The sequence below is a fragment of the Ovis canadensis genome, chromosome 2 (genome assembly GCF_042477335.2).
Source record: "Ovis canadensis isolate MfBH-ARS-UI-01 breed Bighorn chromosome 2, ARS-UI_OviCan_v2, whole genome shotgun sequence".
Classification (NCBI taxonomy): Eukaryota; Metazoa; Chordata; class Mammalia; order Artiodactyla; family Bovidae; genus Ovis; species Ovis canadensis.
Genome location: NC_091246.1, coordinates 213,516,455 through 213,535,090, shown reverse-complemented (window position 1 = coordinate 213,535,090; position 18,636 = coordinate 213,516,455). Strand labels below are relative to the sequence as shown.

Here is an 18,636-nt window from a genome sequence, read left to right as displayed (position 1 = left end):
GCAACAGTTTCTGTGCAGTAAAGGTTTTTTTCCTGTATGCTTAATTGTAAAAGCATAAAGGAATAAATGAAAGATATTCCCTTAATAGATATAAAGTATATCTGTGGAAATATATAGTGGCTAAAAGTATCAATGCTTAAAAATGATGATGACAAAAAGCTGGTGTTCCACTTTTAATAGTACAGGTTTAATTTTAAAGTAATTTTTCATAGGTTAGAAGTTTGAGTTTGGTATTGGAAATGTGAAGTGAAAAATTCAAATATGGATAGATGAGTTTTTTTGTAATTAAATCTGTAACTGTTTATTCTTGATTAGTATCTTAGGCAGAAATTTTCCTTAAAAGAAAGTTTTGTTGTTGTTTAAACCATCATAGTATAACTTTTAGGAGTTAGTATGTTAGGAAGGAAATGACCCTGCTTCTCTAAATAACAGAAATCAGAATGGTCATAAGCGAGACTCATGTTAGGAACTCATTAGCAAAATAGACTCCTTTAGAAGTATCTTCTGATAATTGAAGATGATAAATTCAACTGTTACCATTTTCTGTAATAGTAGTTGGGTTGGTTCTTTAGCTTTTGTAGAAAACAAAATTTATGATTACTAAGCACAAGTAACTGAAGAAATACATTTTATATAGAAATTGAAAAATTAAATTGTTTCAGTGTATTTTATTCTTAACTTAAGAAAACCCCAGATATCCTTTTAAACCGCTCTCAGCAACTCTTCTCAAGTTGCACAGCCAAGTTCGCAGATGGACAGCAGTGTTCTGTGCCCGTCTTTGACATTACACACCAGACACCTCTGTGTGAAGAACATGCCAAAAAAATGGTAAGTTCAGATTTTATTTTCTGCAACATAGGCTTTCAAGGTTTTTGTTTTTTTTTTTCATATTGGTATTTTAAACATTTTATTGAAATATATTTGACATGATGATGTGTTGATTTTTTTTTTCTCTATAGTAAAGTGACTCAGTTATACATGTATATACATTCTTTTTCATATTCTTTTCCATTATGGTTTGTCACAAGATATTGAATATAGTTCCCTGTGCTATACAATAGGACCTTGTTGTTTATCCATCTTATATATAATAGTTTGAGGCTTTAAATGGTTTGATAGCTATCCACAGTAGGAAATATTTTGTGACTTGGTACAAATGATGTGTGTATATATATCACTGAAACAAGTTTTGTGAAGCTCTTTTAGTACCTCATATTTTGTAGTCTGTTGTATTTCACTAAAAAAAAAAATATTGATAATAAACTATTAATTTTATACCCTCATTACAGAAGAAACTAGAAAATATTTAGTAGTTACTTAGATATGGTCATTTTGCTTATTATCTATACCTTAGTCTATACTTCTTAAGATACATTTTCTTATACTTAAGCAGAGTTTCCAAGATCTTTCTTGCCTCATTTCTCTAGGTTTTTGCTTTACTTGTATATATAACTCTGTGAATGTCTTGCTTATCTGGTGAAATTTCAGCCAAAAGCCAAACCCTATTATAATCCCATTGAATTTAATTATTGCTTTAGTTAGTGCTGGTAGCATAAGCCCTAATTAATGCAGAATAATTGAGAGGAGAGACAAGTCTCAATCAGTGAACTGTCTGAATTATATAATCACTTAAGATAAAGGCAGTTCCTCATGAGACCACTCCTGAGTTCTGCTGTTTGCAAAGGATTGTGCTAGGTGCCTGTGTGCTAAAAAACTGAGTAAGACAGCCTTTACTTGCTATGAACATATTTCAGTTTGCAGGGCTGCGACAGGGTCACCCAGTGGCTGCTGCACAGGGCTTCGTATTGTAACACCGTGGTCTTGGCATGGCCACTAGCTAAGTGCATATCGAGAATTTTTTAGACCTCATTCTTTTTAGACCTCAGCTGTCATATATTAAGTTTACTGGCTGCTTCTTCCTGAATGTCTTTTGGTTTTTAGATTTACGTTATTGACCATATATTTTGAAATGTTGTATACTAAAATTATGCATACAAATGTTGAGTAATTATTTTAACGTTTAAAATAAAGACATTTTTGTTAGCTCATTGAGGCTTTATCATGGTTAAAGAATGACTTTCATATGTTTTTTGAACCACTTTTGGGGACCTTCATTTGTGGTCTCATGGACCCTTGGTAACACAGGCTCTGTAGCTTTCAAACCACTGAAGTAAATGATCACCATTCTAGCATACTTCTAATAAGACTAGGAAAATATTGTTAAAAAGCGGGGGTCTATACTTCAGGATCTGCTTTATTGATTCAGTGAGTTGATCAGTATAACAATTATGTGAATACTTCTAAAGAAATTGAAAGCAGTTCATTCTTTTCAGCTGGTTAAATATTCTACTTAGACAAATTCAGCTGGGCAAACATAAGGTTGAATTAGTATAATAAACTTAGTCATAAAATAATATTTATTATATAATAAAAATATAGTGTAAATAAAATTATATTAATCAGGTTTTTTAAAGGTAGTTTCAATGCAAAGTTTTTACAGTGATACAAATGATACAAATGGTTTTCTCTGTGGAGGCAGTTGTAGAATCTGACACTGGTTTGAGCTATTTTTAAGTGGAAAATTACATAAGAGAGTATAGCAACACTTGTATTCCATCAGTGCGCCAGTGAGAGAATCTCGATGGTAAAAACCATGCTAATCTCATGGCTGTACTTTCCAACTATACGCCATCATTTTTCCCTACATTATTGTAAAAGTCTCGTAATTAGGCTCCCTTCCTCGTGCCATGCCTCCTGCACCCACGTGCTGCTTGCATATCAGTCGGTGTAGACCGTGTACATGGGTCCCACTGTCTTTGAGTTACATATAATAAAGTTCTCTCTTTTCATTGTACAGTTCTGTGAATGTTGACAGTGCATACAGTTGCATAAACACACCACAATCAAGATACACAATAGTTCATCACCCCCTCAAAAGTCACTAGTGCTGCCTTCTGTAGTCAGCCCTTTTTTATCCTCACTGATCTACTTCTGTCTCTGTTTACATTTTCCAGTGTCTTATAAATGGAATCGTTCAGTATGTAGCCTTTAGAGCAGGCCTTTCAGAAAATAGATCTGATCGTTTTAGTTCCCTGCTCAAAACCTTCCATTGGCTTCACATCGCATCTAGAATCCAGTTCAAAATTCTTAATCGTGCCTGTGAGGCACTTCCTCATCTGGCCCTAGCAACCTCTCCAGCTTCATCTTACACCCTCTCCTCACCTCTAGAGCTCCAGCAACACTGGCCTTCTTGCTCTTTCTTAAACGCTTTACGTATGCCTCCATCTCGAGAAGCGCGTGGCAACCCACTCCAGTCTTCATGCCTCCTTTTGCCATGGCAGAGGAGCCTGGCAGGCTATAGTCCAGGGGGGTCTCAAAGAGTCAGACAGGACTGAGCAACTCAGCACAGCACAGCACAGCACAGCCCCACATCTCAGGGGCTTTGTACTTGTTTTTGTCTTTTCCTGGAATGTTCTTTCCCCAAATTCTCCATGTCTCACTCCTTCATATCATTCAGATTTCTGATCAAATGTCCGTTCATTTCCACCTCCCCTCTTCCCTGCCACTTTTTATTCTCATCTGTTGTTGTTCAGTCACTAAATCGTGTCTGACTCTTTTGTGACCTCATGGATTATAGCCCACCAGGCTCCTCTGTCCATGGGATTTCTCAGGCAAGAATGAGTGAAAGAAAGTGAAAGTCCCTCAGTCATGTCTGACACTTTGCGACTCCATGGACTATACAGTCCATGGAATTCTCCAGGCCAGAATACTGGACTGGGTAGCCTTTCCCTTCTCCGGGGATTGAATCCAGGTCTCCCGCATTGCAGGTGGATTCTTTACCAGCTAAGTCATATGGGAAGCTCAAGAACACTGAAGTGGGTAGCCTACCCCTTCTCCAGTGGATCTTCCCGACCCAGGAATCGAACTGGGGTCTCCGGCATTGCAGGCAGATTCTTTACCAACTGAGCTATCAGGGAAGCCCAGGCAAGAATATTGGAATAGATTGCCATTTGCTTCACCAGGGGATCCTCCCAAACCAGGGATCGAACCCAAGTCTCCTGCATTGGCAGGCAGGTTCTTTGCCACTGGGCTACCAGGGAATCTTCATACTCTACCTATTTTCCTTCCTAACATTTGTATTTACCTCATGTTGTTTATTAATTTATTTTCTGAATCCCCCTACTAGAATGTAAACTTCACAAAGGCAGGAACGTTGTTTGTTCGTTGCTGTATCTGCAGTGCTTGGAGCAAAGATACTCCATAAGTAATTGTTGAATAAATTATTAGTAGGCACATGGCTTGTGGGGTTGGGGGAGATTCTGGATAGGACAGCCATTGGTAGAAGCGACTCAAGCTGTACGAGGTCCAGGCTGGCAGACAGAACATGGTATTCAACAGGAATGAACTCATAGAACAGAGGGTAAGTTATTAAATGGGTTGTTGTCCTGCAGAGAAATATTAATAGAAGGGGACAGTTGAGAACGCTGGGAGTGAACAGTGTTCATGAACAGTGTTTGTGAGTCGCATAAGTAAAGGAATGCTTCTAGGACATGGGTGCTGGGCTTTCTGGAGGAGCCAAGTAAGGGGATAGCAAGAGCCAGGCGGGGCCTCGGTCACGGGCAATTCTTTGTGGAGTGTTGTCAGGATACACAGCATAAGCATAGAAGAGTAAGGAAGAAGCCTAGAACCAGAACTAGTAGGGCTTGTATATTTCTAACTAGAGCTCTCTGACTTCCTCATATTCAAGACCCACGCTGGTGCTAGAGGGAGATCCTGGAGTGCATGCCAGCTCCTGGTGGGGACTGGCAGCTGCTTATTCACTGCATAGTGGGCATAAAAAATGTAGATATCAAGTGTTGAACCGAAAGGAATTACAGAGGCTGGAAAGCAGCCTGTCTTCTGTTGTTTTCTAAATTTGTTTGCAACTTTTGAGTTTGTAATTGTGTTTGGATTCAGGTGTTTGGCTGGGATTAACCTTCCTTTAGATTTCTTGGATTTATGCTTAGTTTTATTCTTTCTTGGTATGTTTGTTGCTACTGATACTTATTAGTCTTCAGATCTTTTAATGTATTTGGTTATAAAAGTTATTACTGAATTCATCAACTCAAAGGTGAAATCAATCATAAAAACCACAATTATTATATATACCACCCAGATGGAAAAATGTTGCACAGTGCATTTCTTATCACTTAAATTTTTTATTTTATACTTATCAAAATAGCTTTTTTAGACTTAGACATAAATATTTTTATCTTCTATTTCACTCCTGATTTCAGCTAATTCTTGATGTGTGAAAGGCAGTATATAACGTGCTATAACACAGCTTTGTTCTCTTTGTGATTATTTTCCTTTCTCATTTGGTTGTTGCTTTGCGGAAAAAAAAAAAAGGTAGAGGTGGGGATTGTGGTCAGTTCTTTAATAATGAATATTTGCTTCGCTAATAACAATTTTCTACCTTGCTTCTTTCTGTGCCTTTCTGCATACCCATGTTTTTCCTCTACATTGTAAAACCAACAATGCACGAACCTCAGTTCAAACAAGGAGAGTACAGAGAGCTACGACCAACTTCGAACATGTAGGCAGCAGCAACTATAATGACCTGGCTGACGGAGATAATAATATGCCATTATTGTAAAATGCTCCCCGACTGTAGTGATAGTAAAATGTGCATCTGGGAATTGATGAAATACCATATTTAGATTTAAGGCTACTAGCTGAAGAAAGCTAGTTATAGTGCAAGCTGCTTGTTTTTGCTGGTTCTTTTTCCTTTCCCTCCTCACTTAACTGCAGCAGTTTTATAAAGCTGTCTCCCCACTGTCTTCTCTCTTTACCATGTGAATTATTTGAAGGACTTCCACTGTGTCGCAACTTCCAAGTCTACACCTCCATCCCTTTCTTGGCATCCTGTGCACCAGATACAATTTTCTCCTGCCCTCACTCCCTGCCATCTTCACACCTCAAACTGTGTGTGAGCCCAGCTGAATTCCTTAACTCTGATTCTGTTTATTCTGCTGTGTTCGGTATCCCACGAACGGCATCCTCACCTAACAATCACCTCGACTAGAAACTCTAGAAACACTTGAGAGTTTTATATTCCCCTCATCCTCACCACATCCACGCAGCTGTCACATGTTGAGAATTCTCTCTCAGCAGGCCCTTGCTTTTCTGTTCTTGCTCACTTTGCCCTCAGCCGTTTATCTTCTGATATCTGTTGAAATCGCCCTCTGATTGGAATTTTTGCCTTCACTCACTTGCCTCTTCTCTTTATTCATTTACAGTGCTACTGGCAGGTTAGTTAATCCTTTTATTATTATCCCTATTATTTTTTGGCTGCACTGGGTCTTCATTGCCACACACAGCCTTTTTCTTGTTGTAGAGAGCAGGGGTGCACTCGTGTTGTGGTGCACAGGCTCTAAGACATGGGCTTCGGTAGTTACATCGCAGGTTCTAGAGTGCGGGTCGGTAGTCGTGGCACACAGGCTTAGCTGTGCTCCACAGCATGTGGGATCTTCCCAGAACAGGGATCGAACCAACGTCCCCAGAATTGGCAGGTGGGGTTTTATCCACTGTACCATCAGGGAAGTCCAGTTAATCCTTTTAAAACATTTGCTGTCATCAAAAATCATTCCCGATTGCCTACAAAATAAAGTTTAAAATTCTGAGCAGAGTATTCAGAGTCATACAGGATCTGGTGCCCGACTTCCTCACAGCTGATTTTTATATTTGACCCTCCATCATATCCTCAAGCAACAGGCCATCCTCAGTTATTTGCTGTCCTTTTTGTCTCATTTGTGCTATTTCCTTTAGCTTAGAGTGGTCTTCCCCCTTATCCCAACAACTGAAAGTCCTGTTTATCCTTTAATCCCATATAACTACAAATAATGAATTTTCCATTTGCATACCCTTAGATGGTATTTATATCATCATTGCCCAGTTTTTCCTGCAGTATTTATGTATACTCGTATTCATGTGTTTCCCATGGGATACCAAGTAAGTTCCTCTGGAGTGCAAATCAAGTTTTATTCAGTTCCTTTATACCACAGCACCTGTGACAATGCCTTTTTAAGTGCGGAATGAGCTTTCTGTATATATTGAATTGATGTGAATTAAATTTTAAAATGAATTTCTTATTCATTTAATTATTGTTATAATAGTTTGGGGCACTGTATAAAATAATAAGAGATATAAGTGTTTTTTTCAGATAGCGGTTTGCTTTTTCCTGAATAATCTGAGTTTAAAAATACCCATTTATTCATTCCAAAGGATAATTTCTTGAGAGGAGATAGCTCCCGTAAAGTTCAGCACCAGCAGCAGAGGAAACCCAGGAAAAAAACCAAGCCTCCTGCACTTACCAAAAAACACAAGAAGAAGAGAAGGCGTGGACCTCGTCGACCCCAGAAGCCCATCCCCCCTGCAGTCCCCCAGGGGAACCTCAGCATGCCCACCAGCGTCTCACTGCCAGTGGAGGCCTCCCACATGCGGTCAGTGACTGCGCCAAGACTCACGTCTCCTTTACGTGTTCTGATTGTTCTCAGAACATCGGCTTCCTTTCCTGTTGGAAGTAGGCTAAAGGCACCCTGTGGTGTATCAGCCTAGACTCTGTAGTTTCCAGTAGGACTTTTACCAGATACCTGACAGGTTTAGATCTGAAGTAAAGTTTTTGATTAAAACCCAAGAGAGCAGATGCTGATATTGGGAATTTAATTGTCTATTCTCAGATTTTTCTGTTTCAACAGAAATTGCATATATGTTCCAACAGAAACATTCCATCAGAAATGTGATACATTATTAATTTTGACAGGGGTAAGCATTTTGACCCGATGAATGATGCTTCTGTTTCAGCTGCAAATTTCAGTTTTATCTTTTTCTTTTTTTAATTATTTTGGCCAGATTGAAAATTCTACCAGAAAATAGTAAGACACACTTGATAGACCAGATTGTAATTCGTTCTACTAGTACACCAAATTGCAATTCACTCTACTAATTTGCAGTAAAAATAGTATCTCAAACTGGTTTCCTTCTCTTAATACATGGGTGAAAAATTGTAGAAATATGTGACTGCATATGGTGAGGTCTGCCGTTCTGGTTTTAGATCTTAAAGTAGGCAAGGAGATTATTTTGAGTTAGGGTTTTCCATTTCTGCTTCTGGTGACTTGGTGCAAAGGTAAAGTGGGAATGGTGGGCCAACTGTGTCATCTTCCCCAGGAGCCCGTCCACACCGGAGCTGAGCGCTGATGAGTTGCCGGATGACATTGCCAATGAGATCACTGACATTCCACACGACTTGGAATTGAACCAGGAGGACTTCTCTGACGTCCTTCCACGGCTACCTGATGACTTACAAGATTTCGATTTTTTTGAAGGTATGGTCAGTATTTTGACTCAAGAAAACTCGTTTTTCAAATGAATTTTTTTTAAAAAGAGGGAAATAGTTTTTAAAAAATATGTTCAAAGTATTCCTCCTCACATGTAACATGGACAGAAAGTATAAAGTGCCTGAAGCTATTTTATTTTCTTTAGAAGGCTTACATTTTTTAAAAAATGATAAATTAGGCTTAGTAAATCAGTAGGTTTGATAGCTAGGTTTATAACTTTATTCCTTTAAAATGAGTGGTGGTGGTGGTGGTGGTGGTGGTTTAGTCACTAAATTGAGTCCAACTCTTGCAACCCCCTGGACTGTAGCCCACCAGGCTTCTCTGTCTATGGAATTCTCCAGGGAAGAATACTGAAGTGTATTGCCATTCCCTTCTTCAAGGGATCTTTCCGACCCGGGGATTGAACCTGGGTCTCCTGCATTGAACTGAGCCACAAGGGAAGCCCCAAAATCAGTAATTTTAGTTTATTTTCTAACCTTTTCTTTTTGACTACATTGCATGGCTTATGGGATCTTTAGTTCCTTGACCAGGGGTCGTGGCAGTGAAAGCGCTGAGTCCTAATCACTGGACCGCCAGGGAATGTCCCTACTTTAGTTTGTTTTTGAATAAAGACATTTTAAACTTGAGTTTATTGAACTTTTCAGAACTTGTCTTCATTTTGATATCCCACCCGGTACTTCAGTTGAAGTGCACTTTTCCACAACAAAGTTTGCTTAACCCCACCAATTGTTTAGTGCTTTCAAGGGAAATCTTTTCTACTCTGAGAATGTTTCCTTCACCATTAAAAACTGGATATTTTTATAGAGATTACTCCAGTTCCTAACAGTAGATTTTTTGATATTGGAAAGGAAATCAGTGTGGCTTCCATTTTATGAAAATTCCTTAGAAATGGGAGACATGTGAGAGGGGAAGAGCAGAGAGTAATGCACAAACGTGGGAAAAGGTAACCAACGAAGTGAGCTGAGCACTTGCTTTTGTGCTGAGATACACGTGTGAGTTCTGGGTTCTGGGTTCACGGCTGTCCCTCCAGCTGAAAGAGCCCAAGAGCAGAAGAGCTAACAGGGCTCCTCCTGCACAGCCTTTTGTCTCAAATGTGAACCGACTGATATGTTTTCTGTTTTAATGTCTTAATATAGCTTTGGGTAAAAACATACCTATAATCAGATAGTGACCCCGGGTTTTAAATAGGTAATCCTTAGATTCCTGAGCATTGCACACTGTGTTGAGATGGCTGTGAGAGTGCTGTCAGTGACCCGAAAATGTGGTTCAGGCTCACCTGTCCTGCCGTGAATATGTCACTCTTGCTCTCCAACCCAGCCCTTAGTAGAATATCGTGACAGATAGTTCCAATGTATGGTTTTTGTGGTCAGGATGGCGGAAGCCCCACTGACTTGTTGATAGCTCTTGTTTACCCAGGAAAGAACGGAGACCTCCTCCCCACCACCGAAGAGGCCGAGGAACTTGAACGGGCCTTGCAGGCCGTGACTTCTCTCGAGTGCCTGAGTACCATTGGGGTGCTCACCCAGTCAGACGGTGTGCCCGTCCAGGAGCTGTCAGACAGAGGAATAGGGGTGTTCTCCACAGGGACGGGAGCGTCGGGGATCCCGTCCTTGAGCCGAGAGGTCAACACGGACCTGGGGGAGCTGCTGAATGGGCGTATAGTCCATGACAACTTCTCTAGCCTAGAGCTGGATGAGAGCCTGCTCCGTTCAGCTACCTTGTCTAACCCACCTACACCCCTGGCAGGGCAGATCCAGGGGCAGTTCTCGGCCCCCGCCAGCGTCGGCCTTACTTCTGCCACTCTGATGAGCCAGAGTGCCCTTGGGGAGAGAGCCTTCCCAGGACAGTTTCATGGACTTCATGATGGCAGCCATGCCTCCCAGAGGCCACATCCTGCCCAGCTGCTGAGCAAGGCAGATGACCTAATCACCTCACGACAGCAATACAGCAGTGATCACTCACACTCCTCGCCCCATGGAAGCCATTATGACAGCGAGCACGTGCCGTCTCCCTACAGTGACCACATCACCTCTCCCCACACGACATCCTACTCTGGTGATAACATGGCAGCTACCTTCTCAGCAGAGATGCCCGTCATGGCGCAGCACTTGCTCCCGACGCCACTTGAGGTGCCACTCGGAGGGGTCGTGAACCCCAGAACTCACTGGGGCAGTCTCCCCGTCAACCTCGGAGACCCCTCTCCGTTCAGCAACCTTCTCGTCGCTGATGGGCATCTTCTTTCCACGTCCCTCTCCACGCCGCCCACCACTTCGAACTCAGAGACCACACAGCCTGCCTTCGCCACCGTGACCCCCAGCAGCTCCAGTGTGCTTCCGGGGTTACCGCAGACCAGCTTCAGTGGCATGGGGCCTTCCGCTGAACTGCTGGCCTCCACCTCCCCCAAGCAGCAACTCCCTCAGTTCAGCGCAGCCTTCGGCCACCAGCTGAGTTCTCACAGTGGCATTCCCAAGGACCTGCAGCCCAGCCACAGCTCGATAGCGCCTCCCACAGGCTTCACAGTAACAGGTGCCACAGCTACAAGTACCAATAACGCGTCTCCTCCCTTTACCTCCCCTAACTGAGCGTGTCTGTGTGTTTGCAGGCAGGTGGGGAACCTGGTGTTTTCTATCTTCTTTTCCCTCTTTATCACCCACCCCCTCTGCCCCTTTTCCTAAAGAAGATTTTAAAAATAACAAACGGGGACTAGAGGAGAACTCCCCTTTTCCAGTTAAAGAAGTTCCCCCTGCGGTGGACCTCGCTTCAGTGTTCACATGTGCTCCTTGGCACTGGTGCTCGTTCCCTCCTGGCGGGTCCACCTTCCCCCCAATGGTTTCCTTAGCGGCTCAGCACAGTGACTGGATAGAATCGACTTTCAGCAGCAAGTCCTAGAAGTGGAAGATACCTCAGATTACCAGTGCCCTTTACTATTTCCTAGTATTGCAGATCAACGCTTTCCATTCTAATACCAGGTCTTTACACAGGTGGTTCTAGCTAGAATGAGCCTGTTCATCGAGTTCTGTGTAAGAGATGGCAAATGGTGTGCAGAGGCAGATTCAGGCCTCTGTCTTAGCACTAACTGCTCAAACACCACATGAGGCCAGGATTCCATTCCTAATTGTGATCATGTTTAATTAAAAAGAAAAAGAATTAGTCTTTTGACTGCCTGTGTGTATGTGTGCACCCACGCGTGTATTTCTGTGCAGGGCAGGAAGCAGCTGTCCCATTGTTGTTTTTTTTTCCTTATTTCCTAATAAGTAGAAGTCTCTTCTCCTTTCCCACATCTCAGAGCCCTAATAAGGTTGGTCATTCTTTCCCACTGAGTTAGCCGACCTTGGTAAATGGAGAAGGGTGGCGGTCTGGCGGCGTGAGTAGCACAACCCTTTTCTGCTAAGTTAGCCCAGAACACAAAAAGCTGAATTCACATCAGTGCCCGGCGGATGTGGTGAAGAGCTTGGCCAGAGGGACTGCAGGGGTTGCTGCGATTCTGAGGTCTGGTGGTTGGTTGCGTTGCCTTTTTAGACACACATTTGTTTCTGAATCCCTCTTCCATGGAATATATTCGCAAGATGTAATTAAAGAAAATATTTTGATGTGAAAAGCAGGATAGTTCAAGATTGGTTTGGAGAGATGGGATCTGTGAACTCCTTGATCCATCTTTTGCTTTGGGATTTTTCATGTTTACAGTAGTGATTCTTTGGTAAAGTTTGTAAAATGTTAATGACACTTGTAGAATCAATGTACCAGTTGTGAAGTGACATGTAATATCTGAAGGATATACATTTTAAATTTTTCTTTCAAAGCAAAATATGGAAATTAGACATAAATCTTACTCACCCTTTGGTACTTTTAAAATAATTTTAAGTATTTAGGTTTAAGTTTGGGGAACTTTTTTGAAATACCAGATCTTGAAGGTTAAAAGTCATATTGGATAGTTTAGTAAGTTGGTGACTATGAGATGAATATGTGAGGTTTCTTTTTAACTTGCCTTCTCCCCGACCCCCCACCCTCCGTGGAACTAGATTTTAAAGGCATCTGTTCTCTGCTTTTGCTGAGAAGTTTCACTGTCCCTTGAGATACCATTGGCTATTTATACCTGAATCTAGTCTAATTTACATATATATATTTTAAAAGATGCATAGAGAGAACATATCTATTAATGATGTGATATAATAATTCATTTGTCAGGGAATATTTGATCTTAATTCCTTTTCAATAGGTAAAGATTTGGATGTATTTTCCTACTTCCTCTATGTATTTCTCTTTATGCCATGCTAATTCTAACCAGTCCCTTCTTTTGAAAGCTTTTCTTTCTCTGCTTTTTAAAGGAATGATGGTGATCAGCAGGCATTATGCAGATACCACGTGCCTGAGATTATGGAGGGGTAATGTCACATGACTGTATGAAATCATGATATGCCCTATTTTGTATTTATTGAAATTTTCTTTTTGTGGGCCAAAAATATGTTTGTAATATATTTAGGTTTTTTTTAATCATGATAATTGATTGGAAGATTTATTTTTTAATAGCTTTGCCTTTTTTGCAGATTGAGAAATTTCTAAATTATAAAATTATGTCACAAAGCAAAATTATATTTGGTAGCACCGTAAATTTTTATTCTGAATGGTGAGAACAGATAATCTGAATATTTCTCACCTGTGAACCTATGTTAGTAAGCTTTTTAATTTTAATGTACTGTAATGAAATGATTATGTGTAGTTACCTCCGCTCAAAAGTGTCATTTAGTTCACTGAACTCTTCATATCCCATTATAACCATCACATGCTAATTGTCCATTCTTAGTGATTCGATTCCGTCTCCATTGTGTACTAATCACAGGTTGTAGCAGAGCAGCCCGTTGACTTTCTTTTTTACTGAGGTAAAAGTGGTACATACACATTGACTTTCTTATCAGCCCTTCTTTGACAGTGAAGGGAAAGTCATGGGATGTCGATTTGAATTTTCCTGGCAATTTGTCCCTTGTGGTAGCTGCTTAAAATTCTTCAGTTATCAAAACTGAGTTTGCAGTAAGTTGCACATTTTATTGTTTGCAATTTTCTGTTTTCTGTGCATTTTTAAGCCCTTTCCTGCTTTCTGGTAAGGAGGCATGAAATGATCAGGAATGTTGCCAGTTACAGCTTCACACCAAAAACTTTTGAGTAAATTCGTTTTTGTGTAGATGCCCATGATAATAGCTGAAGAAAGGGCACCCGTAGAAAGTACCCGTGTAGATTTAAGAAAGTAGCAAAAAAAATTTTTTTTCTTCCATTTTGTCTACTTCAAAACAAATATCCAAGCTTGCGATTCACTTTACTCTTGCTGTTTCTTGTGAGTCCCTTTTTGGAAAGAGAAGAACATCTGTGAACCCAGAGATAACCGTTACGTTGTTGGTTGAGCTAATGGAGCAATTTTAGTCTCTTAGCAGCAGGTTTGCTATTAACATGGAAAGAAAGGAATGAAATATCTTTTACTCCAGAAATATGAAAATTAGTGTCTTTTAAAATAGCACTTAATGCTCCAATAAGGCAGTACTGGAATCAGAAACAAATTTTATATAAAGTTCTATCTTACTACGGGGATACTAGTTGTCATTTTAGTGTTAAAACTCAACTTATGAGAAATAGTGGCAAAGAAGGTTCACTCTGTTTCTGCAGTTCTTTGGGACCATTTATAAAGGCCAGTTAGATTGTGTCAATGTGATTCAATTTACAAAGTTGCTGCAGTTAATGGATACATTCTGTGCTCTGGGAATCTGAATTCCATGCTAATGTATAATGTTCACTGGCTGTGATCTACAGCATCCGAAGGAAAGATGTGTTTTTCTCCTTTACGGTCTCTACATAACTGTTAATATTATTTTAGTTAAAGTGCTTAAGACATTGATTTTCCCCTGTAAAAATGGCTTAGCTATTTGCACATCTGGGTAGATTATGTCGTTAGTAAACAATCCACAATAGTAAATAGCAATTACATTTAACCCACCAAGTGACAGACTATGCAATGGAAAAATTTTCTAATTATCACCACATAGCTTATATGGCGAAGAATTCTTTTCTCTAGTAACCTACCATGTGAACTAGAACTGTCTCATAAATGACTTCTTGAGCAATTTCATGTTGGCTGGCAGTTTGATGTGCCTAGAGTCCCTCCATGAAAAGAGTATAATTTAATGAGAAGCAAATAGTAGGTATGGACATAAAGTCGGAAAAAAATTTTTCTTTTCCTTAAAATCATAGTTATTGAGTGGTTTAAGGCTAAAGAAAGCGAATACTTCTATCTTTGCCAAATAATTATTTATAAGATTTATTTCTTAAATAAGCCTAATCTCTCAACTGTAAGTTAAGTAGCATCATTTTCTGTGACTAACACTAAAGCTTTTCCTTATCAGAGGTCGTTCGGTCCATGATCGTAAATCCACAGAGGCCAAGACAGTGTCCATGATACACACAGCTGCCCTACCTGTGTGATTTTCTTCTTACCTGAAAAAAATATTTCTGTTGATCCATACTATTGGGCTTTTATCATTTGGCACTAGAATTTGAGCCTGTGTAGGTCACCCCTGTCCTGTAAGTTCACTGATACTTGCCTGCAGTACTTCCTGTGCCCCTGCCTTGTGGGGCTGGTAATGGTGGTGGTAGCTTCATCTGCAGTGTTTGTGGGAGGGAAGTTGCTTTTTTCTCCAAGTGAGTTCAAAAGGTTGCTGTGGTTTGTTATTGCAAAGAGCTGAGGCTATTAATAACACTAAACTATCATTTCAAGCTAATAGGTTTGAAATTCATTTAAAATTTGTTTAGGTATTTAGTTTCTGGTTTCTTCATCCTCTTTCTTTTTAGCCTTCTTTTAACACTTATTAAATTCTGTTTTTAATCTGGTGTATATAGAATAATGCAGTGGTTGTTTAAATGGTCAACAGAATTCTGCAGTTTAATGAGGCAATTTAAAGGATTCCCTGGAAGAAAGTGTAGTCAGTCCGAATGTTTCATCACAGACAGCTACATTGCTCCAAGGATTTTTTTTTCCTGCCGAGAATTATATTTCTTGGAGAAAGGTGAGTGTGGAAATATATATGTGACAGAACATAGGTTTTGTTTGCCCCCCAATACATTGGAAACAACTGAATTTTAATGGGCATTCTATAGAAAAGTAAAACAATGTAGTGACTGCTTACTACCTTGAACTTTATAAAGATTTCTAATATCATATTGAAGTGAAGTCGCTCAGTCGTGTACAACTCTTTGCCACCCCATGGACTGTAGCCTACCAGGCTGCTTCATCCATGGAATTCTCCAGGCAAAAATACTGGAGTGGGTTGCCATTTCCTTAGCTCCGAGGGGCTCTTCCCGACCTAGGGATCAAACCCAGGTCTCCCACATTGCAGGCAGACACTTTGCCCTCTGAGCCACCAGGGAAGCCCAATATCATATATTGGAGGGACACAAAATCCATGTTTAGTAAATTAAAGCAATGTTTTTTTTTAATAATACTATCTTTAAAAAGATGTAATAAGAGGTCAGTGAAGAATATATTTGAATATCTCAAGTGTTTTTTTCTGATCAGTGAGTTAGGAAAGAAAACGTAAACCATAAATGAGTAGTTATGTCTCTTCTAATAACCAGTGTCATTAATGCAAAAATTGTGGGTCAAACTTAGCCTTATTTCTAAATAGCAAAAATTCTCTCTTTTTACTCCTCCTCTGATTTTTTGTTAGCTTCCCTCTCTCTGCACTGTGACACAGAGCAAAGGAAAGGAAATGTGGCATTTGAGAGAGAGTGAAAGAGCAAATGTGGGATGACTTTTTTTCCCCCCAGGTTCCCAAAGCTTGGGAATGTTTGGCTACTTTGAATGGCAGCGTTGCGGTGGTCTCAAGTGCAGTCTGGGAAAACAGTCTTCTAAGAGAAAACCTGTCTCCCTCTTAGCAAAGTAGGAGAGCACAGCTTTCCTTCCGTTTTTCCCTTCTGCCTGCTTGCTCAGCCCACCCCCAGCACACACACATGCATGATCTGTACTGCTCCTGGCCCAAGAGAACCTTTTCTTTCACTAGGTTCTTTTTTTTTTAAGCTGGGGGCCACTGAAGTAAGCTCTATATGCACCCAAAGTTCCTCATGGAAAACTTTTCAACATGCAGTGCAGAAGGCTCCTGTGCAGTTTAAACGCCACCCTTGCTTTTTCTTGGAGAATAGACTGATTTGCCCTGATATGGCTCCACCCTGCGTCACTGAAGTACAATTGGCTCCAGCTGATGAGCCTGGAAGGGATAGGGAAGTTTGGTACTTAGGACGTTGTCTTCATCTGCTCGGAAGGGTTGAATCAGTTCCTCTCAACAGTGATAATTCTTTTCACTGTATAGTATTGAGTATGTCTCAGGGATTCCTTGTGGAAATTAGGGCAGTTTTTAAAATAAATTAGTTTTAAAAGCAACTAAAGGTGACTCATCATTGAGAGAGCGCAGGAAAGAGAAAACGTTTGGTTTCGTAGCCCATGGTGTCTTGCTTGGGACGCTTCTCCTTCTCCTTCAGGCTCTCATCTCAGCCTCAGCATACAGAATCCTTTCCCACCATGCACAGCTTTAAAACTTTTATTTAAAAATTTCCTTCCCCAATGAGCTTTCAGAATACTTATTGTAGATTTTAAGAGAAAAGGTATATTAATTTATGCTATTAACATCACCTCATAAATTATGTTTTATACTAAAGCTGTATTGAGTGTAATGAATTATGTTGCCTATGTGTTTAATAGCTAAAAAATTATATATGAGCTTTTTTTTCTTTTTTTTGACAAAACAAACTAGTGAAGCACCTTTTTACACTGGATCTCTGCCGTGTCAAGGTGTATAGCTATCCTTTGCTACCTTGCAGATATATAAAATAGAAGGATATCCTGGGGCCTCAAAATGTAGAACACCTTTAGACCATTTATTCCTGCTCATAGAACCGTTGAGAAATCACGTTTCCTTAGTCAATGATCTGTGGTTTACACTTAAGATGGCTAGAAGCTTAGTTACAGGGTAAATAGAAATACATAGATCAAGTAAAAACTCCCAACTACTGTAGCTGGAATTTGTAAATTAAGTTTTTAAGACCTCTTTTATTTCCTATGGATTTATTCTTTTAATTACAGTTTATTCTGTAAGTTGGGAAGTAAAATAGGAAAAATAATAAATCTAGATGTTCTCAGTGTCTTATTCAGGAACTTTTTATCCCTCCTCACTAAGGAATTCCCACTGTGACTTAAAAATAGAATTAAAGTACTTGTGTGCATGTATTTGTCTGTGTTTTTACACACATGCAAAAATATACATTGGGGGCACGTGTATGAGAGAAATGAATGTGTGCTTACATAAAAAGAGAAAGGCAACAGAATGTATGGTAGAAATACGATTTATTTAGTTGAGGGCGTTGGAGTTCCTTTCTCATTGTCTCTGTTGTATAAATACACCAAATTCTTGATTGTGTTATGTTAAAAGGCTAGCTCTGATATCATGTGCATTTTATTTCAAGCTTTTGATTAGCTTATGCTACGTTTTTAAAATAACACAAGAAACAGCAGGTTCTAAGACCAGCCTCTTGCTTTTCAGTGTAAAAATAAGAGAAAAACAGACCTGGACATGAGCTGTGTTTGTCTATTGGGGTGATGGGACCAGAGATCAGTTGAACCTTTTTTATGTTAATAATAGATTTCTTCATATTCTGAGTTATAAAATATTATGGATCACCTTTTCTTGGTGAAATAAAAGTAGAGGCCTTTTATAAGGAATGACATTTTTAAAGGGGCTCCTTTGTTTAAAGAGTTGGTGGGATCATTTCACCATGCACATTTCAAAGCTGGGTTGATTTCAGTTATTTCCAAAAATTTTTTTAAATTACTCAGTTGTGTTGTTATTTTATGAAGTTAGCATGCCCCCAAACCACCATATTTTGGCTATAGGAAAATTATGCTACCCTTGACTTTTTATCTGGTTTATATGCAATTAAAAAAAAAATGCATTCCTGTATTTTGAGTTTTGTCATTTTGCTATACATTCATTACTGAAGTGTCTGGTGGTCTAAAATAGTCAAAGCTAGAGTTTTATTAAATGCTCCAATCACATTTATTTTTAACATTAAAAAATCATACTTTGAAACATGTTAAAACAACTTCTGATAAATAACGTCTGGATTTGTTGTTCTTTGAAGCCTCATTCATTTTAGATATACTCAAGACCTAGGAAAGCTTTTTGTATGTTTTTACAGTTGTATTTTTTGCAGCATCTCCCAGTTTCATTCA

At 39.7% G+C, this 18,636-nt stretch overlaps 1 protein-coding gene across 12 annotated transcripts in view; it reads left to right on the top strand.

The window, feature by feature from the left end:
* Nucleotides 1-13,621, top strand: part of INO80D (INO80 complex subunit D) — a 60,665-nt gene extending 47,044 nt beyond the window's left edge. For all 12 annotated transcript variants that reach the window (XM_069578095.1, XM_069578102.1, XM_069578100.1 and 9 more), the window contains 4 exons: nt 695-828; nt 7,264-7,481; nt 8,206-8,363; nt 9,792-13,621. In XM_069578095.1, coding sequence (XP_069434196.1) covers nt 695-828; nt 7,264-7,481; nt 8,206-8,363; nt 9,792-10,957 — 1,676 coding nt within the window. In that variant the 3' untranslated portion in view covers nt 10,958-13,621. The remainder of the gene's footprint in view (nt 1-694; nt 829-7,263; nt 7,482-8,205; nt 8,364-9,791) is intronic.
* Nucleotides 13,622-18,636: the final 5,015 nt, after the last annotated feature.